Source organism: Podarcis melisellensis (genome assembly GCF_964234715.1).
Source record: "Podarcis melisellensis genome assembly, chromosome: 5".
Taxonomy (NCBI): Eukaryota; Metazoa; Chordata; class Lepidosauria; order Squamata; family Lacertidae; genus Podarcis; species Podarcis melisellensis.
Window position 1 is genome coordinate 12,957,680 of NC_138537.1, and position 22,843 is coordinate 12,980,522.

The 22,843-nt window shown below is 42.9% G+C and overlaps 1 protein-coding gene across 5 annotated transcripts in view; it reads right to left on the reverse strand.

The window, feature by feature from the left end:
- NAALADL2 (N-acetylated alpha-linked acidic dipeptidase like 2) overlaps positions 1-22,843 on the reverse strand; it is a 777,627-nt gene that overhangs the window by 399,116 nt on the left and 355,668 nt on the right. For all 5 annotated transcript variants that reach the window (XM_081910933.1, XM_081910934.1, XM_081910935.1 and 2 more), the window contains one exon: positions 6,057-6,549. In XM_081910933.1, coding sequence (XP_081767059.1) covers positions 6,057-6,541 — 485 coding nt within the window. In that variant the 5' untranslated portion in view covers positions 6,542-6,549. The remainder of the gene's footprint in view (positions 1-6,056; positions 6,550-22,843) is intronic.

The following is a 22,843-nucleotide window of genomic DNA, read 5'->3' on the forward strand; positions in this document are numbered from 1 at the left end:
GGGGTCACGAAGAGTCAGACACGACTAAACGACTAAACAACAACATATTTGTATGTAGTTTTACTTCTATCAATATTCATTTTATTCTTTTTTAACAATTGTTTTTTGCAGTTCTTATTTTTTGTCTGTAAGCTGCTGTGAGTCCCATCTGGGAAAAGGTTGTACATACATACATACATACATACATACATACATACATACATAATTAGCATTTATACGTATATATCATAGGGATGTAGGAACTTGCCTACATTGGTCCACCTAGATCTATCTATTGGTCCATTTACTGCCCGGTAGTAGCTCTGCATCTAACTTGGGAGCTGTTGCAAAGCATGTGCTCTACCTCTTCGCCACAGCCTTTCCCTCATCACTTTAAAGCACACTGCAAAGCATTTCACATATATTATCTCAATAATCTTGCTCTGGTTTTGCTATTATAGTCTAGCATGGGGTAGGCAATATGGTGCCTTATAGATGTTGTAGGGTACAATTCGCATCATCCCAAATGAACAAAGCCTTATGGGGAATGGTTGAAGGAGTTGGGCACGTTTAGTCCAGGAAAAGAGGAGACTGAGAGGAGACTTAATAGCCATCTTCAAATAATAATAATTAATAATAAATTATTATTTATACCCCGCCTATCTGGCTGGGTTTCAAACATCTCAAGGGCTGTCACATGGGAGAGGGAACAAGCTTGTTTTCTCCTGCTCTGGAGGATAGGACTCAAACCAATGGCTTCAAGTTACAGGAAAGGAGATTCCGACTAAACATACAGAAAAAAAATTCTGGCAGTAAGAACTGTTTGACAGTGAAACAGTCTCCCTTGGGAGATTGTGGACTCTTCAAAAACAGTCTTAACTAGTTAACTGGTCCTATGCTGAAGATTTCTCCTTCATTCTCCAAGGTTCAGAAAAAGGCAAGCAAAATGGTCAAGGGGATGGAGCGACTCCACTATGAGAAAAGGTTGCAGGATTTCAGAGGTTTTTTATGGGGGGGGGGGCATGCAAGAGATGATGTGATAAAAATTTGTAAAATTGTGCATGGCATCGAGAGTGTGGATACCGTTTTTCTCCCTCTCTCATGACGCTAGAACTCAATGACATCCAAAGAAACTGAATATCCATGGAAGATGGAGCAAGTTTGTTTTCTCATGCTCCGGAGGGCAGGGCCCGAATAAATGGCTTCAAGTTACAAGACAGGAGATTCCAACTAAACATCAGAAAGAACTTTCTGGTGGTAAGAGCTGTTTGATAGTGGAACAGACTCCCTCAGAAGGTGGTGGACTCTTCTTCCTTGGAGGTTTTTAAGCAGAGGTTGGATGGCCATTGGTCGTGGATGCTTTAGCTGAGATTCCTGCATCCCAGGGGGCTGGGCCAGATAACCTTTGGGGTCCCTTCAAACTCTACAATTCTACGATTCTATGATCCTCACCCAGCCTGACCAAAGGTTAGGGATGCTGGGAGTTCTTGTACACAACATCTGGAGGACTACGCTTCAGATAGTAGGACATGTCAGTACCAGGTTAAGTGTGCATTGCATTGCAAACTTAAGTCCCTACGCTGCGTCAGCTCTCTAAGTCAGTATGTAAAAATGCTGGCAGCCTCATCAGCTCCCACAACTGAGAGGCTATCCTGCCCACTTCCCCGAAGATCCACAGGATGGTTAATGAAAGCTGATACGTTTAATTCAGTAGCAGCAAAACCCTGATGATTGTTGAAGCAATTACCAGGGACTGCTAATTAAACTGTTGAGGCTTTTCGCTCTGAAAGGTTTGCTTCAAAACCTTTCCTCAAAGGATGCCCCAGGGATAGCTAAGCAAAACTGCTGACTCTCTCAGAACCGTCATAGGATCAGGCCTCAGAATGTCTTTGATTAATACCAAGGGCGAGGTGGAGCAACAGAACAAGGAAAGATAACCACTAGGTCCAAAATGCTGAAAAGTGCACACTTTTACCTTACACAGAACTGTTTTTTTCAGACATTGCCTGCAAAGTAGGAATTTAAAAGTAACAATTTATGGCCAAAAAGAAAAAGAAAAAGTGGGAGGGAAGGAATAGGAAAAAAAGAAAAACAAAACAAAACAGGGCAAGGTCGAGTACAGTTTCAAAAACAACCAATAGGAACAAAAACTATGCTACTAAGAATGCAAGTGCCAAGTCTCAGAGCCAGGGAGTAGAGAAGGGGGAAATAGGCTGAATGCTAAAGCCTGTTTAGCTCAGCCTCATGACAAACCAGCACAGAACACTATTTTAAAGGCTTATTTTCCCTTTGCCAAGCCAATGGCTGAACAGGGTTTGGATCCAGTGTAACCTTACGCTGGCTTGCTTTACACCCATTTTTGTGTGCATGGGATTGCTCCCTTAGAGATCCACATGAAGAGCGATTCATAAATTAATCAAATAATCACAGTAATAATTAAAATAACCACTTTTCTTACGTTGTGCATTGCTGTTAGGCGACGTCATTTTTTATGGGTTGGTGGTATACAGTCGCAAGTGCTGTACATTTTATGCTGACGCGCCTCTTTAACTTTGGAGCAATTTCTATATGCTATCACATTATGGGAGGAAACACCTGGGCTTCAACCAACACTGTTCATTATAAGCCTCTCACCGTTGCGATGCACACACAAGGGACAGCCTACTAATTCCTTCTTACCTACAAACAGGTGTTTTATGGCCTTCAGAAATTGTTTCAGTGCATTGTGTTAAGTGCTGGAGAAATGTATATACGCACATACCGTTTTAGGATTTTCACTAATTCCCTGCTGCAAGAAAATACCGAATGAAGGACAAAGTAAATCCATCACGTTGCTGATGAACACAAAATCTTACACCCCTAGAGACCTGCAGGGATGCATATGTTTGGTCGGGTAGCAAACAGGATGCCCTCCAAATGTTGCTGGACTATCATTAACACCATCTCTGACTAGGGATGGGGACGATATTTGATTTAGTTGATCCTACCAAATCTGCACATTCCAAAATAATATGCGAATCAAAACTTTCACAAATCTCTGAATTTTGCACTTGGAGTTCACCAGCTAAGTAATGTGTACAGAAATGGATATAGTGTGGGGGGGAGGGAATGTGCATAAAAAGGTATGCATTTGTGAAAATAATGTACACAAATTCATTATATTGCATTTGCTTTGCAAAAATGTGCATATTAGGCAAAGTTACAAAAAAAGACTTTTTTAAAAATATTCAAAAAGTGCTTAATAAAAGAAACATGCACTAAAAACTCATTTTCATGAGGAATTAATTTTAATTCAAATTGCTGCAGAAATGTGGAAAACTGAATTTAAGATCAGAAGAGTTAGGTATGGAGAAATTCAAAGCGAACCAATCCATCCATCCCTGTCTCTGACCACTAGCCATACTAACTAGGAATGTTAGGATTTGTACTCTAACAACATCTGGAGGGCATCACATTGGCTACGCATATGGGGAATAGTTTTATGGTGAGTTAGTTAGATCAATGGTCCATGTAGCTCAGTATTATCTGCATTGACTGGTGGGAGCTATCTAGGGTTTTAGACAGGTGGTTCTGAAACCCTTACATGGAGATAACGGGTATTGAACCTAGTGACTTTTCCTATTGTTTGGATTCTGCTTCCATATTGGCATGACTTATTCGTGGATAATTATTGTGTGTATTTATTAATGTGATATCTTTTGATGAGCCTATTCATATCTATATGACTATTTAGGCTTCGTTAGTATGTTTTGTAATTGTGAGTGGATTATCTTGAATATGTTTCCATGTTTTATAATGTGAACCCTTTTGATACCATGAGCTGGCTTGGGCATCGGATACAAAGAAACTGATGACACGGACATCATTTTACCCCACATATCTGCTGGAGGAGGGCTGAAGCTCAGTTGCAGAGCCCCCGACTGTGCAAAAGGTCCCAGGTTAAAACCCCAACATCTCCAAGTCGGGCTGGGAACGCCCCTTCTCTGAAATCCTGGAGAACTACTGCTTCTCAGTACAGTCGTACCTTGGATTCCGAACACCTTGGTACTCGGACGTTTTCGCTCCTGAACCTCCCAAACCTGGAAATGAGTGTTCTGGTTTGCGAACATTCTTGGGAACCTGAATCAGAAGCCGCGCTTTGGTTTCCAAACATTTTGGAAGTCGAACGGACTTCCGGAACAGATTCCGTTCAACTTCCAAGGTATGACTGTACAATACTGCGCTGGATAGACCAACAATCTGACCCTGTAGATGGCAGCTTCCAGCCTGCCAATATTTCTCCTTCATTGTTGACAGAATAATACAGACAACCCGCTCAGAAATTTAGATCCTTGTACACCACTGTTGAGTTCTCAGCATATAAATGGCAATCTACATTTACTGGAAGATAAGTTTCTTTCAGTGTTATTGCTGGATGGCTGCTGATGGCTACAAAATGAAAGCTCTCTTTGTGAAATGTCCTTCCTTAAGGGAACGCTACCCCCAAAAAAGCAGCCCAATGAGAACTCATCATTCTCAGTGGCCATGGAATACTGTGAGTGGTGGTAGTGGAAAACCAGGAAGGGAATAGGAGTTGAACACAATGGAGTGTCCTGGGAAAGGGCATGTCTTATTGGAACCCTGAACATTTTGTGGATGATTGTAGCTAGACTATGATTAGCTTTGTGTTTAGGGGTAGCACAGATTCAAACAAGTTAACACATAGTTAAGTAGAACATCTGCCCCACCTTCTGCCTCAGTAATTTTCAGTGTGGCATCTGCAATACCAGACAGAAAAATCCAGTGCCTATGGAGACAAAAAGCTCTTCATTTCTTTTGGATTTTTAATGCATTTCAGACAGCTCTGGTGATATTCAGCCCTGTTGTTCCGAAGCTTGACTAGCTCTATTACTGTCCCTTTTTGGGTGCTCCTTTCTCAAAATTCCTCTTTTGGGGGTCTTAAATACACAAAAGCAATCATCTCTGCCTATGCTTTCAGACTAATTAGCAAATTCAACACAAGCCAATAATTGGAACGCTAGTATTAAGCATTTCTGCAGGGGCAGAGCTTCAGAAGAAACACAGTTTGCCAGGAGTAAATGCCAAGAGGGGGCAAAATGCCAAGAGGGAGCAAAATGTCGTGATTCACAAACTGGACTGTGGGAAAGTTGTGCATTTTAAGAAAGCTAGCGGTGTTGACTTTATATTACTAAGAAGAGCCATAGCAGTTCTGATATCAAGATCTACCAAGATGAGCGGGATCCACTGGATCACTGGCTGGGGGCATAGCTCCTCATCCTCCACTCAGCTGGAGAGACCAGGATATCTCTCCCATCTCCAACTGGCTCAGCCGAGCCCTGGAGATCTAAGGTCATATAAAGGGCATTCCAAAGGTGTGATAGGCTTGGGATCAAAAGGGGAGAAATTTAGGGTTGATCCTAAACCCCTTCAGATCAATCCCATGACCTGACAACTCAGCATAACTTAGTATTGCAAAAACAGTGCTGTAATTCAAACCTCACTCACTGGATCATTGAAAGATTCCATCAACGGTGTCTCCGAAAATTTTTACATCAAAAACATGATAAAACATCAAACACTAAAAACTTCCCTAAACAGGGCTGCCTTCAGATGTCTTCTAAAAGTCAGATAGTTGTTTATTTCTTTGACATCTGATGGGAGGGCATTCCACAGGGTGGGTGCAACTGCTGAGAAGGTCCTCTGTCTGGTCCCCTGTAACCCCACTTCTCACAGTGAGGGAACCGCCAGAAGGCCCTTGGTGCTGGACCTCAGTGTCCGGGCTGAATGATGGAGGTGGAGACGCTCCTTCAGGTATACTGGGCCGAGGCAGAGGTGCATCCAGCCTTCTCGAGAAGTTGTATAATGAAGGTGCTAGACACACCTCTATGGGGACGCAGTTCCACAACTTAAAGTCTGCCACAGAGAATGCCCTCTCCAAGGCCACCAGCACTCCAAGCTTCTGAGAGTGGTGGAGATACCAAGAGAGTATATCCTCTCCTTATAATTAGCTAATGAAAATACTGAGCAAGACATACATTTGCCAACATCATACAATTGCTTTTAAACCACACACGTACCTGTAAATCTGTGCAACATCCTTCGCTTGGATTTCTTTCAGAATCTCCTGGCTGAGGTGAGGATCACTTGGTTTTGGAGGTGGTGGTGGGGAAGGAGGGCACCGTACGTGTCCATAGTAGCCGATCAAAACCCCCAAAATAAATAGACTCAAAGCAGTGCAAAATAGCTTAAATATCCAGCAAAAGCTGTAGCGGTTGCTCTTTGGTGGAGGCCTTGTGTAATGGGAGACGTAATCCGGATCTTCCTGAAGCCTCTGGAACCTCCCTTTGGGAGATGCTGATGGCTGGATGGGCTCCAGGTCCAGGTCCGTGTTTTGAGTAATTCCTACTTGTTGATGGACTGTCCCATCCAGCTGGAAATGGTCAAAGCCGGGCTCCTCCAGTTCTTTCTCCATATCCCATTCTAGCTCCAGGGAAGTGGCTTGGAGGTCATCACTATCTAGATATTGTGCCCTCTGGTCTGCGCCGACTTTGTGGTACGCCATCTTTTTACCTGTGGGTTAAAAGGATAAAGTCAACCCGAAGGCAATGAATTGTTTTAAACAGAGTTCTAGGTTGTTCTTTAATGCATTGATCAGATGCAGATTCATAAATGCCGGGAGATTTGTAGTGATCTGGTATTCTAGCCTCTTTTATAAGTAGCTTTCATATTTTTTAAAAAATATCTAAACTGTGTAACTTTATTTATTTGGAATCCCTCCTCCTTTCCGTTACATCTCTGTTGCCCCTTTTGTTGCTTATTGAAGGCTTTCCTTTTTCAGCAAAGCTTTTAAGTGGAGAGTCCAGTCCGTATTGTTCATTTATTAATCAGGATCTGTATGCTGCTTAGGGGGTAACCCAAACCCAGGACTGAGTGGAATTCAGAAAAGGTGGATCTCTGGCTGAGGTCTGCAAAGGGAGTAGAGGAAGTGAAGACCCTATTTAAAAATATGCAGGGTGAGAGCTTCTCTTATCTTGGGGTTGCTAAGATGCCAATCAGCTCCCGGCTGCCAGGTATGCTTGCCAATCAGGTCAAGGCCACTGGCATGTCTAACAAGCATTTGAAACACTATTTAAAATTCCTCCTTAGTTTGAAAATACTAACAGTGAACTGTCCAGAAGGGAATCCCTTTTTATGCCTGGCTTTCTCCTGTTGGGGAATAAGTGAAATGATGAATCTGAGAGCTCACCCACACCTCTACTCGCCCCATGCCTAGAAAGCGTTAGTAGCCCAAGTGGTTTCCCGCTTGACCCATGCTTTCTAGACATGAGTCCAAATGGTTTCGCCTTCCCCCCTCTGGTTTCTCCTGAAAAATCCACTCTTTAGTGCTAAATTAGAGTAAATGTCGATCCAGGGAAAACCCAATTGGTTTTCTCTGTGGGTTTTCGTGGGTGAAAGCAGCAGCGCAAATGGAAGTGAGGATAAGACCCAACTGAGATCTCAGTGTCTTGTCATGCTCCTTCCCATTGTATCTGGTCCCCTACAAAGGTTTTTGGACTCTGAATCCCATCAGCCATGGCAGGCATGACCAATGATGCAAGTTGTTGCTTATAATGCTTCTCAGTAAAAAGAATGATTCAGGGAGGATAAAAAAGCATTTTACCAGTCATCTACCCAATAAGGAAGTGCTGGCTTATGTTGAAACTTCCAGGGTGACATTTTGTTCTCTTTAATTGGTCAACAAAAGCCTTCCATCTGGACAGAATGCTTTATTCGTTACCTGTATATAAATGCGCAGTTCTTGAATGTCTCGTTAATTTACTTGGAATTTGTCCTGCTGATCTGATTTAATCTCCTCCAGTTACTTGTTGGGTTCCCCTCTCCTTCGTCTCTCTCCCATTTTAAATGAATCAAAGTCACTGCCTGGTTGGTATTCTTAGCAAAATGGTTTCCTTAATGGCAGAGTATGACAGTGGCAGTTCCAGGCATATTTCTATCTCAACACGCGCACCCTCAAAGTAGAACTCTGACCTCTAATCTAAACATTCAAAGTCAATTCCCTACAAATCATTTTCTAAACTGACTGCAGGGACGAGACATCGTTTTCATTCATACTTTGACAATAGACATTCCATCACATAAGCAGCAGCAATTTAACGCTTTTCAAACAGCAGACAGACCCATCAATTAGAATGAAATGCAGATACAGATATTAACTCCTCAATGTGACGGGTATCTGACTGACACCCGCATCGTGGCCTCCTCCCACTCCTTGTTACACATTAATAAATTTTCTTTATCTAAGATCCATCTTCCAGATAGCGTTTTCTGGGTCACATATTGGATGAACCTACTTATATGCGGCAGCACAGAGAGGGAGTTGAGCAATCGTATTTGAAAAGGGGAGAAAGGAGATTACAAAATTCTCCAAAATGCAGATACAGCCCACTGTATGTTAACACAAGAGAGGGAGAGAGAGAGGGCACCCTATCTAGATCTACACTGCTCCTAATTTGCAAATCCTATTTCCTTACAAAGGATTAGCCATTTGGAGGTCCTCGCCCACCGACAGTGCCCCAAATGACATTGCTAATAGACTTGCCACCAGCACATAATAACTCTCCAATGATAAAATGTTTTGTAAACCCAGCACACACTCTTCAGTTGCTCTCCTGTCCAGTTGCTGTTGCTCATAAAGTGGTTCTATCAACATAGCAAACATCTGGGCTCTACCAGTGTTAGGAGACATATGCCAGAAAAAAATCACCAATTGCCATCACTCTAGAGTCCAGCAGTGAACAGGTCATTGAATCATAGGCAGAGGTGGTGAACTAGGTTTGGCTTTAAGCATGATAGTGGTGATCAAGGACTCACTGAATCCAAGGCTAGCAAGCAGGAAGCGGTTGAACTGGGTCCCAGAGTGCCAGGGCCTATACTGCTTGGTACTACATTAACCTCACAGCTGGATTACTACAATGTACTCTGTGTTGGGCCACCCTTGGTCTGGAGGTTGCAGCTGATGCAGAATGTGGCAACTAGGTTGTTTGTGGGACCAAACTTCTGCCAGCGTAAAACACCTTCCTTGTCGAAGTTGCACTGGCTGCCAATCTGCTACCCGGCCAAATTCAGTGTGATGGTACTAAGGCCCTATACAAGGTTCTTGAGCGGTGGTTGTGGACCAGATCCAGACACTCCTGGAGGAAAATGATTTTCTAGATCCATCTCCACTGGAGTTTAGGCCCAGTTTTGGCACAGAAACTACTTTGGTTGAGACAGGGAAAATTTGTCTATGTTAATTCTCCTTAACCTCTCATTGACTTTCAATAAACATTGACCATAGTATCCTCCTGGAGCAGCTATCCAAGTTGGGCATGGGTGGCACCACTTTGCAGTGGTTCCAGACCTACTTAGATGGTTGTTTCTAAAGGATGATGTTTGGGGCATGCTCTTCAGCCCTGTGGAGCCTTCAACGTGGGGTTTTTGAAGGCTTGATTTTATCCCACATGCTGTTTAACATCTACATGAAACTGCAGAGTGGGGTCATCCAGAGTTTCGGAGTATGTTGTCAGCAACATGCTGATGACACACAGCTCTAGTTTTCCTTTACATCTGCAGGTGAGGCAGTGTATATACTGAACTGATGCCTTGTCTTAGTAAATGGACTGAACGAAAGCCAACAAACTGAAGCTCAATCCAGATAAGACTATGGATGGTTCCCTTGACCGGATGGATGGGAGGTTGCCTGTTCTTGACGGGGTTACACTTCCTCTGAAGGAGCAGGTACACAGTTTGGGGGTGCTTCTGGACCCTTTGCTGTCACTTGAGGCTCCGTGACCTATCTGGACAGGGATAACCTACCTTCTGTCATCTATGCTATGGTAACCCATAGGTTAGATTACTGCAATGGGGCTGCCTCTGATGGTAGTTCAGAAACTTCAGCTGGTGCAGAATTCAGTGGCTAGGTTGCTCACCAGGGCAAAACACTGATCCTGGTCCAACTGCACTGGCTGCCAAATGGTTTCTGGGCTGAATTCAAAGTGCTAGTTTTGATCTATGAAACCTTAAATGGCTCAGGACCACAACAACTGAAGGCCCGCCTCTCCCCATATGAACTGACCTGGTTTATATTCCTATAGTAAACATATTCTTATAGTAGAATCTACAAACCATACAAGAATGACCTACTTAACAGGAACCAATAGTTTTCAGGTGCTTTATAAATAATTTATGTCGAGTTTATGTGGATTAAAGAGAGCACTGGAAACATCAATTTGCAATAAGGTTCCATTTGTGCTATACATTTAAAGCAGCATCATAATAATTTAAGCGGCTGTAGTTTCCCCCAAAGAATATTGGGAACTGTAGTTGCTTAAGGGTGCTTAGAGTTGCAATGAGACGCTTCTTTTCCTCGTATAACCAGAATTACCAGAGTTCCCTTTTACAGGGAATTCAGTGACAATCTGGGATAGCTCAGCCGATAGAGCATGAGACTCTTAATCTAACGGTCATGGGTTTGAGCCCCATGTTGGGCAAAAGATTCCTGCATGGGGTGTGTGTGGACTAGATGACCTACCCCCATGGACCTTGCCGCTTTGCAATTCTATGATTCTGTTGTTAAATCACTCTATGAACTGCAGCTCTTTGAAAGGGAATCAGGGTCTTTCGTAACAACTCTCAGCACCTTTCATGGGCAATCGAAGTCCCAGATGGGGACATTGGGACTGGGGGCAAGATGGCGGGGTGGGAGCAGGAACGGGCGTCCAGAAGCCAGGAGTCAGGAAGTCAAGAGTCTGAGGGTCAGAGAGCCAGGAGTCAAGAAGCCAAGGGTCCGATGGTCAGGAAGCAAGGAGTCACGAAGTCAAGGGTCCAAGGATCAAGAAGCAAGGAGTCACAAAGTCAAGGGTCCAAGGAGTCAAGGAGCCAAACGCAGAAAGGCAGGAAACGTGTTGTTGTGGCAAAGAGCCGAAGGGAAATGCTGACCTTATATCCCTTCCCGGCTCTTGCCACCAGGTGCTGTGAGTGACCAATTGGTCTCACCTGTGCGGCCGTGCCTTGCCTCTTCAGAACAAACTTAGGAAGGCCCCAGTCCAGCAAAGTCCTACTGGTCACAGGGCCTGGCTCCTGCACGCACTCCGGACACACATGACAGTTCCCAGAATTCTTTGGGGGAAACCAAGACTGTTTAAAGTGGTATGATGCTATTTTAAATGTGTAGTGCCGATGGAGTCTAACTCTGAACCAGAGAGTGGTATCACGGTTACGTGAAATAGCACCCCGCCCATGATGTGTTTTCTATCCAGTCAGCTGCAAAGCACAGAAGTCCTTGATCACCCAGATGCCAATATTTGTGTGGATTGCCTCCACTTAAAACAGCAGTAAGGAACGGGTATCCCTTAAGCTGTTGTTTACTGACAAGTCGCATTATCTCTGACCATTGGCCATGCTGGCTGAATCTGATGGGACTTGTTGTCCAGCGAGATCCAATGAGGGCTGCAGGTTATGCACCTCTATTTCAAAAAGTCATAACATGACACCACACCACATGGAATCGATAGACAGCCCTCAGAAACAATGTTTTGCGTACATGCTACAGCAAAAGCAAAGCCAAACATGGAAGGCTCTAAAATGCTTATTTTTATGGCACTGGAAGTAAGAAGTCAGCATTCCCGCACAGCTGCCTTCATCCTAGTCTGCATATAAAACAGAACGCAGCGGCAGCATGTCAAATCAAATGGTTGTAAGTGCTGACTCTTAGCAAAACAAAACCAAAAAAATAAAACAACACACACACAAAAACACAGAAGCCAACATATATCGGCAGCGTCCAAGCACTCTGCATTTACAACAGTTTTAAAGGAATATTTTGGTCAGGAGGAGGCATGCTAATCAAGAATGCTTAAGTATCTGTCCACGTAAGCATATCATAAAAATGGTATAAAATTGCATTTAATGGCTGCTACTCTGAATAAGCAATAACCATTTTTCTATGTTGCCTATCGCAGCTATTTCCCACTGAAAGGGAGTACTCAGAGGAGGGCTTTTTCCTCCTTTAATTGGAAAGGGTTCTCTAAATAAGATCAAGATTTCCTAAGGAGCGTTCATTTTCTCACGGGAAATTCATGCACTAACAAAAACGCTTTCAGGAGAGCTTCACAATTGTGTAGCTGGAGGAGGTATAGAATAGGACCTGCATTAGGCAGACTGAGATGGTAGGATGAAAGGGCAGTGGGGTTTTTTCCAGTGAGTTAATTCATGATTACAACATTTTCCCCCACCAAAGAAACACCTGTGTCTTTGTAATATTCTGTTGGGAGCCACGCAGTGTGGCCCAGCCAGATGGGTGGTGGTGGTTGTTGTTAACAAACTACAGTTCCCAACATGCTTTGGGGGAAGCCATGACTGTTCAGGTCATTTAATAATGCTTTAAATGTAAAGTACGAATGTGACCTTTGACTATGGACCTTTGCCATTCCACCTCAGGCAGTGAAATGACTTGGGTTGGTCCTGCGTGGGCATTTGCAAAGCCTCTCTGAGAAATGTCATTATTTGTTCATCTTTACTAGTCACCTCATAAAACTGAATTCTCTAGGTGAAATGCAGCATTAAACAGACACGCCAAAATAAGATCAGCTCAACCCTAAAATCCAAGCCAGAGTGAGAAAGTAATACAAATTGTATTATTTATAAAAAAGTATTTCCACACCACCACATCACAAAATATCAAGCTGGCCGTGCAAGCAAACATACCGTATAACAGGTACGAAGACTGAAATCACCTCACAAGGGCGAAAAACCAACTAGCATTGGGATGCTTTGTACACTCCTGGTCACCTCACATCAAAAGGAAGATTCTAGAATTGGAAAAGGTTCAGCCCAAATTATCAAGGGAATGGAGTGACTCCCCCCTCCCCCATGAAGAAAGGTCTTTTTAATTTAGATAAAAGCTAAGAGGTGACACGATAGAAGTCTATAAAATTATTCATAGCATGGAGAATGTGGAGAGAGAAAAGTTTCAATCCCTTTCACGTAACAGCTAAATGTTGGAAGATTCATGACAGATAAAAGAGAGTGCTTCTTTGTGCAGTGTGTAGTTAACCTGTGGAACTCTCTCCCACTGGAAGATGTGATGGCCACCAACTTGGACGGCTTCAAGTTGGACAAATTCATGGATGGCAAAGGTATCAATGGCTACTAGCGATTGATTCCCACCAGTGGGAGGGAAGAAGGACAGAGATGCTACAATCATGTGATCTAAACACATGGATATACCGTAGGTTATTTTAAATTTGGGGGATTTGCAAAAGCTGAGGTTGTGCAAGGGAGGCAAAGTACTACTTGTGGTGTTCCCCCACCCCCCAAAAAAAACTACTGTAAGAATGCATTAAAAATATATCTAAATTTTAACTGTAATCAACAAGATTTATGTTTTCTTAATTTTGAAGCCATTGTGTGCAGGTAGTAATCATTTTCTTTCTTTCGTTAAACACAGGTATGCATGATACCCGCACATGACTAACGCAAGCCACACTTGTGCCCCATTATACAATATATTTCTCAGTGAATACTGGTGTGTGACAGCTGAAGTAGGTGCAGCAGGTTGCTATGACAACTGCTGTGGGTGGAAACTAAGGCAAGTATATTTATTTTCACAACGTATGTGCATACACAAGCATATATCCTAAATCCATAACCCCCATTAGGATGTGTATGAAGAGTCTGCCATCTTGCGAAATGCTCACTTTTGGCAGATGTTACACCCGTGGAAGTAGACAAATTGTATTTAAGTGAATCTGTATTGACAGTTATAGAAACTTGGTTGTTTGAAGTGGCTTTCTCATGGCCGTATTGATTTTCCCATGAAGTGTGTTCTTCCTTCTATCCATGCTTCCTTCTCAGGTTTTCAGTTTAAACCCCTCAGGTTCAGTCTATTCTTGTGGTTTCTTTTTTTAATCTGACCTGGGAAGCAAACCTTGTACAGAGTCTAGGGCACAAAGAGGATGTGCGCTCTTGATAGGAAGGGGAGAGACTGGACAGGTTGTGGGCTGAGGTCCAGAATGTCAAGGGTGACACAGAATTTCAGATATTTGACTCCAGTTTCCTATTATTATTTACTAGTAGCCTCATAACCCAGCGTTGCTGAGGAATTCAAAGAAACCAAAAAAACTCAGTGCAGTTTTGAAAGCTCCAGTCAGCCATCTTAATTAAAAATGGTGTTCGACTGTATGCTGACATAGACAAAAACTGCTTGTTATGCAACAGCTGGTTAAAATCAGTGAAGTCCTTGAAGGTTTTAGTCCACCATCTTGATTCTAAAGAGAATCAAACTGTATGCAAAGATAGAAAGAAAAAGAAAATCCATGCTCCTTAATAAAGCTCTGAAAGGTTCAGTCCACCATCTCAATTCAAAATGGCATTCAACAACAACAGCAACAAAACCTGCTTTTTTATTTCATGCTCTCTCTAGGGAAGCTCGCCTGGTGTCTTCATTACATATCTTTAGGTGCCAGGCAAAAATGTCTCTCTGTAACCAGGCCTTTGGTTGATTGAACAAGCTATGATCTTTTAAATGTGTTTGTGGGTGGTGGTGGGGTTGATTGGTTTGTTTTATTATGTATTTTGTATTTTTATGTTGTGAACCGCCCTGTGATCTTCGGATGAAGGACAGTATACAAATTTAATAAATGAGAAGGAGAAGGAGAAGGAGAAGGAGAAGGAGAAGAAGAAGAAGAAGAAGAAGAAGAAGAAGAAGAAGAAGAAGAAGAACCGTCATGCAAAATGTGCGCATAAGAAGTGTCATAACGCATAGCGAACCAACAAACTGCTTTCCAAAATATATAGCAAATATTTAGCTGCCTCAGATTTGGTGACCTCAGCAAGAACGTTGAAATCCCCCAAGACCAACAACCAGGGCTTTTTTTTTTTCAGCCAGAAATCCCCAGAACTCAGTTCCGGCACCTCTCAGGTGGGCACCATTGCCACTTTAAGGGAGAAGTTCGTGGTAAGCTCTGACATATCTTTTTCTAGAAAAATACTGCTGCCAACAACTTAGCCATTTTCAACGCCACAGCCGAGACCCTCACAGTCAGCTCAGACAAGGAAGACTGCTAAGTAGTGTTGCAGGAATTTATGTATAGGTTGGGGGGGTTGCCCCTCCAGCAGATACCATGGACATGCAGCCCACTACAAAAATCAGCACAATCACGCTTGTGATTTGTCCCCACAAAACACTTCATCACAGTTTCTTCCTATCTATTCAAAGGGACTTTGAGGCATGATACCAAATGTAACAATTCACTGATAAATGTATCTATGTACTGGGTCACTGGGAAAACTTCAGATATGTGAGCTCAGCTACTCAGCAGCCCCTCTGCCTGAGTGATAATTCCTGGCACCTGAGTGCCAGACAGGTAGCCATTCCAGGAATAACAAACCCAGATGAAGACAAAAGGGTGTGGTTAACTTGGCTGGGAAACAGGGGAATGTAAATATCTCTTTTGTTACACTTGATGGGTGTTTGGTGGAGGGTAAGGAGAACCATGGGGCAGGGTCCAGGATGCTCAGATTACTGCCACCAGACCTCCCCTTTCATGATGTAACCATGATGTAGTTTTTTGGGGGTGTAACATGGAGATTAGCAGCTAATAAAAGTTTGGGTGCTCTTTTGTTTGGATGCTTCCATCTTGTTCCGCCTTGAGGCAGGTGGGAGTCCTGTCGCGACAGTCTTCAATAAAGACCAAACGTACTGGCTGCTGTTTTGCTTTGGTATTCCTGGCCGGTGTCCTTGTTTTTTGTCCAAGGGAGCCCTCAGATTTCTCTGTTAACAGTAGCAAGGACTGCTAGTAAACCAGCAGAATCCTTAATCTGTCCTGAACGCCCAATGCAAGGCACAAACACTCTAGCTTCCCACTCAAGAAGACTGAAGGATTGAATTCCCGCTACATTGATCCCACTCCCTGATCTGATGCTGCATCAAATACCCAGGTGGGCATAAGACTTCACCCTGCTTCACCCAACCAAGTCTTGGTAATATAAGCCAGGTCGTCCTTCTCATGCACAATCAAAATTTGGATGGGGGGGAGAACTCATTTAAAATAAATCCTGTATGTGCTCCTGAGATACTAAAGATACCAGAGGCAATGGATATTGCATTACAGTCTCCCCCACACTGTCTCTTCTATTAATTAAAATAGATCAAGGCAGTTTGCAATGTTACAAATAATTAAAATAATAAAATCCTGGCTAATTGTAAAGGAAGAAGAGCTAGCTGACAAACCAATTAAAAACTAATACATTCAGGAGATTAAAAAACTTCACGTCTTAAATGCCTGCAAATATGTATCTTAGCACAGCAATGGAAAACCATCAATGAGGCCACCAGTGATGTCCTTAAGTAAATTTAGGCCCAGGAGTTAATGGTCCTATAGGAGGCTCTCTTAGTTAGTATCAAAATATGATAAATTTGTCCTCATGTTTTGTAGGGGTCCTCCTGCTCATTCAGTTAAGTGGAACCATGGGCTTCTATCCCAGATTGGTACCCAGACAACACCACTGGCCGACGCTGACATTTGCAATAAGATTCAGAATGTTGCAAAGGGAAGCAGTTTGATCTTTTTCTCTCCTTCCTCTTTTTTTTTTTAAGAAAAGACTCTTTTCTTATTAAAACAGCAACAACAGCTAATCTCGATGGGAAGGAAAACAATCAATCAGCCAGCAGTCCACACAGTGTCAAAACTAATCTGATTCCCTTCATCATTTCTAAAGAGATCCTTTGCAGCAATGCAATGTCCTTTCCTCAAAATTCTCCTGACCTCCAGCTCACAAATCTCTTCACCAGAGTATAAACAAAGCAAACTCACTGTGATCTAAATAGGAGGGCATGTTTGGAAAAGCTGAAGCAAAACTGTTAATTATTATTGTTATTACTATTCCTTGTAAGTTTCACCTTTGTTCAGAAAAGTGGTCAGGGTTACTCATACAAGCACGCTTCTGTCTGTGGGTTCTTTGTTGCCTCCTTAACTGTGCTCAAAATTACCAGGCCGGGGGTAGAAATGCCCTCTTGTGATGTCCCCTTGGCGGTATAATTGGGAGCACTCAAGGTGTAGTTTGTGGATTTCATCCACACACATACAAGCACCATAAATTGCTCCTGAAGTCAACTGATCAATTCAACTTACAGTTCAAAACAAAGATACCTAACCTGAAACATCACCTTATGACCCCCTTTTTTTGCGTTTTTATCTTTATTTGTTTTTAAAACACATCACAGTTATCCTTCTCCATCATAAATATATACATAAATATACACAAAAGAGAGTGTTGGAAATAAAGTAAAGTTGTATAATGAAGTATTGAGACTTCCCTCCACCCCAACATGGGTCCTCTATATTTCTGTATTAACTGCATATTAAATAACACCTAGTTTTTATTTATCCATTATTTCCATAAGTTATGTCACATTGCAGGAGTCATTCAAGGCCTGCCAAAGATTTCAGGTGTTTACAGTGATCTTTTAGGTATTGTCTATATTTGTCCCACTCTCTGTCAAATTTTTGGTTGTCATGATTCCTAATTTTCCCCGATAATCTTGCCATCTCAGCGTACTTGAATAATTTTGTCTGCCATTCCATTTCTGTCGGTATATTATCTCCTTTCCAGCATTGGGCTAATAACATTCTTGCGGCCGCGGTTGCATGACCTTTTTTTGTGTGTGTAGAAAATGCCCACCACACCAGAAAGCCCAAAGGTTTCCACCCCAAAATTTAAACAGGGGCTATTCAGCACGGCTGTAAAAACACCAGCTCTAATGACTCCAGATTCTTATTTCTGTGCTCCTCACCAGTCTACGTCTTCAAACAAGGCCCCCTCTTCCACATGGCAATTAAAATGCAAAATGACATTTCATTTTTCAAGATATATATCTTCCCACCCACGCTTGCACATATGTAGAGAGGCACAATAGCTTCCATTTAGGTGAGGCGCTCATGGCTCCTCGTTAGACAAATGCATCCCGAAATTAAAAACGACAAAGGGAAAATTGCACATTTGGAGCATTTTAAATATAGCTAATCATCAAAGGCAGCGGCAAGGATTCTTGCTTAAAGTGCCTGGCAGCGGAGGGGTGGGAAAGAGAGAAGAAACAGACTAACAATCATGTTTAGTGGCTTTGGCATATAAAATTTATTTCCATTAGTGGGAGATGGTAGTCCCCAGGCCAGAGCCCCCGGTCCATGAACCGTGTTAATCACCTGGTATGAGCATTCGCTGTATACTCTCGAGACAGCAGCAAACTGTAAGAGTACGGCAGAGCAAGCAGATTGGCAGTTTGCTAACAACCGCTCTGTGCTTGACTTGTAACCCTTGGAGTGCATTAACGCAGTGGGTTTCATGAACCACTGAAAGAAACGAGGCATCCTTCACTTTGTTAATATGCAGGCACAGCCTATGACTCAAGTTGTGTCACCACGATAGGTACATCATAAATATCATGGTACGGAATGTTATTTCCCCCTGACTCTACACTCCCAGCCTTCTTTCCCTCCGTGTCAGCAAGGGAAACTAAAGCACAATGCCGATTATACTTAATTCCTATGCAAGGGCCTTCCTGTGGCCCTTTCCTGTGAAAATGGGCATCTCAACAACCTTTATTTGTTCACACAGATATTCCCACAGGGATTAACTACTGGCTGAATCCATTCACAAGCCTCTTTCATTCCTCTTCTCATGCAAGGGCATGCCGAGTCGTTAACACGGCACTGAAGCTGTTCCTCTTTCATGTCGCCCCCATCCCTCCATAAACAGCCTGCCAATTTAACAAAGCCTGCGTTGTACAACATAAGGATGTGGTACGGCAAGGAGGTTTTGCTCAGTTAACAGAAACACGTTTAATTGTTTGCTATTCAAAAAAGGCAGCTGGCAGATTCTGCAAGGGGCAGAGATGGAGAGAGAGTTTTTGATAGAGATTCAAAACAGCAAAGTTCCCCTCCTTCGTGCATTTGTAGTTGTGCAGTTGAACCCCAGGCAGGGTAAATGAACTGATAAATAGATGCTGTTATGAGTTTTGGGTGTGTGTATTAACCTGGGTGCCAGGCTCACCTAATCCCTGGATCTAGAAAGTGTTAAAAGCTAATCAAACCTTCCAATTCCAGGCTGGCCTTCTGGCGAGGTTTAAGGAGAGCAAAGGAAGCAGGATTTGTGGGAGATGGAGAAATGGACACCGGCCCTCCCTCAACTCGCAGGTAATAGTGGGAAGAACAAAAGCCAGAGTTTAGAGTTGAATTTTGGAGTGATGAAGAAAAAAACAGCAAGCTGGAGAGAGGGTCAGAGCCACGTTTTAGAGCAATGCAGGAGAAATAAGACCCTCTTTGGGTGGTAATGCTGTGAATCCCTCAATCGCAGGCTGTATATATGTGTAAATAAACCATACATCATAATGACACCACAGTCTCCACTGTGCCTCATTCCCAAAAGGAAACACAAACCCTGGATAAGTGCCAGGAATCCCTGGAATCTCGCTGATACAAGGCCATATGTAAATCCAGATTCAGCAGACCATCCCACAACTTCTGCATCTCCATTCACATAGCTGCTGGTGGTTAATCCTTTAATAGACCATGTAAGCTCAAAGAGCATCTCCTTTCACAGAAACCCACCCAGGCCCTCCATTCAATTATCTTGTTTGCCCAAAATGCTAAGCCAAACTATGGTTTAACATGAATAAACAAGCTGGTGCATAGAGAGAAAATCATGGCTGCTTCACTCATCTCCTAGTTCTCCCACTGATGTTCTACTGAGAGCCATAGTTTGGCTTCACATTACATTACAATCCGACCTCATGGTTTGTCTCTTTCCAAATGATTGTTTGGTTACAACTTGTGTCAAAATAATATGATCCATTTCCTGCGGTAAACAGAGCTATTGGTTTGGCAATGTCGTTGAAAATACGTAACTCTGGAACAAAGCATATACCTGGATTCCTAAATGATTACACTGCTATTCTGGGAGATCAATTGAAGAAGCACAACCACAAGGGAAACAAATCTGAATAGATCTAAATTCTAATTAGCTGCCAATTAGCTACCTGGCTAAGTTCAAGGTGCTGGTACCGGTGCAAAAAACAAAAAACAAAACCCTGTACAGCTTGAAACCAGGAAGCCTAAAAGATTGTCTCATCCCTTAAATACCAAACTAATCACTGTGCACTGCAGGAGAATGCTTTCTGCAGACACCAACTCATCAGGAGGTTCATTTTGTAATGATGCAGGAATTGGGACTTTAGTATGATGGAATCCTCTGCTGATGCATGTGAGATGGGCACCATCTTTACCATGTTTTTGATGCCCATTGGCAATGTCCCTTTGTGGTTGTTTTTTATCATGGTCTGTATCTGTATTAGAAGGTCCGTATAGTTAAAGCTATGGTTTTCCCAGTAGTGATGTATGGAAGTGAGAGCTGGACCATAAAGAAGGCTGATCACCGAAGTATTGATGCTTTTGAATTATGGTGCTGGAGGAGACTCTTGAGAGTCCCATGGACTGCAAGAAGATCAAACCTATCCATTCTGAAGGAAATCAGCCCTGAGTGCTCACTGGAAGGACAGATCCTGAAGCTGAGGCTCCAATACTTTGGCCACCTCATGAGAAGAGAAGACTCCCTGGAAAAGACCCTGATGTTGGGAAAGATTGATGGCACAAGGAGAAGGGGAAGACAGAAGACGAGATGGTTGGACAGTGTTCTTGAAGCTACAAACCTGAGTCTGACCAAACTGCGGGAGGCAGTGGAAGACAGGAGTGCCTGGCGTGCTCTGGTCCATGGGGTCACGAAGAGTCAGACATGACTAAACGACTCAACAACAACAAATCTGTATTGCACTTAAAATTGTGCCTATTGTTAAATTGCTTCAGGATGTTTTTAATGGAAAGCAACCCTGAAAATGAACAAACTAACAAGTAATGTTGCTCTGTCTAAGCCCATACACTTAGAAAGACCTCTGTCTTAGCCCCTTTGACATTTCGTGTCAAAATGCAGATTTTGATATGAAAAAGTCAGAACAAGACAAACCGGCCCAATGCTAGAATATATTTGAAACTAGCACACAGCAGAGTTTTCTATGAAGTGGGGAGGAGGAAAGAGATTGAGGTCCGGGGTGTATAATGCAATATACACCCCAGGCTAATAAAACATTAAAACTCAGTGACTGCAATTGCAGTAAGAGAGTTGTGTTATTTTTGTTAAAATAAATGCCTTAGGAACCAAGGTGTGTTGCTGTAGCATCAAGAGTTAAATTTTTCATTCATGGAGCTTGTCGAACATCATGTTTAAACAACAGCAAACACTGAACTTACAAGTTCAGGTATATTTATAGTTTCCAGAGGAATTAAAACTATTAAGAAAGCTTCCATGCACTAGTTTTAAGTGTTCCACATAGCTTCAATGCTTTATTTATGAACAGGGACATTATTAAAAATAAAAGATCTCCAATGGCACATAAAAGTAATGCTGTTACGAGTTTAAATGTCAGGCAAATGGCATGAAAATGTAATATTCAGACAGTCATAAAATAGAAGTAGTTATTTTAGGAGCATTGCATTATGAGGGTACCACCCTAAACAACTGTGTTTATTATATTAATGTAAGCATGGTTATTACATCTGTGCCAATTGCAATATAATTCGTAATTCTGTCATTTTTTTTAAATGAAAGATTGGCACCTTGTTGAGGCAAAACCTCAAGAACATAAGAAGAGCCTTGCTGGATCAGCAGACAGGCATAGCTTGGATTGTGGGGGGACGACAATTTGGCTTCTCACCAAAAAGATAACAAGGTTGCATCAGATGAGCCTCTCGTGGAAGGTAAGTCAACAGGAGGGGTGCCTCCCCTGAGAAGGCTCTGTTTCCTGTCACCACCCACCTTATCTCAGATGGTGGCGGCACAGGGAGAAAAGACTCAGAAGATTACCTCAATACACAGGAAGGTTGGCGTGAAAGCAGGTGTTCCTTCAGGCACCTGGGTCCTCAGCAGTATAGGACTTTAAAGCTTAGCAGTATCACCTCTCCCAAATGCTCAGGCAGGGTTCCCAAAATAAATAACAACAGCAAGAGGAAGCAGTTACTTCATGGGCTGTCAACCTCAGATACCAACCTATTAAAGTAGCCCTGGTGGTGATGAAGATGATTTCCATTTGTGAACCTCTAAAGAAGGCTGATTGCCGAAGAATTGATGCTTTTGAATTATGGTGCTGGAGGAGACTCTTGAGAGTCCCATGGAATGCAAGAAGATCAAACCTATCCATTCTGAAGGAAATCAGCCCTGAGTGCTCACTGGAAGGACAGATCCTGAAGCTGAGGCTCCAATACTTTGGCCATCTCATGAGAAGAGAAGACTCCCTGGAAAAGACCCTGATGTTGGGAAAGATGGAGGGCACAAGGAGAAGGGGACGACAGAGGACAAGATGGTTGGACAGTGTTCTCGAAGCTACAAACATGAGTTTGACCAAACTGCGGGAGGCAGTGGAAGACAGGAGTGCCTGGCGTGCTCTGGTCCATGGGGTCACGAAGAGTTGGACACAACTAAACGACTAAACAACAACAACAACAACTATCTGAAGATCCCTGGGGATGGACTTGATGAGCCTCGGGGTCCTGTCCAACCCAACAGTTTATGATTCACAATATTCTCCCACATGACCCAGAGCTTCCAATATTACTTGAACATTGTGGGGAGAACCCACGCAACAACAGCTAAAGGTGAGTTATGACTGATGGGGTATATGAGCCCATGGCCTCCTGGGTCACTGCCCTCACATCAGGCATGTGGAACCAGTTTCTACCTGAGGGCTTCATTTCCTCCTTCAAAGCCTTCTGGAGAGTAG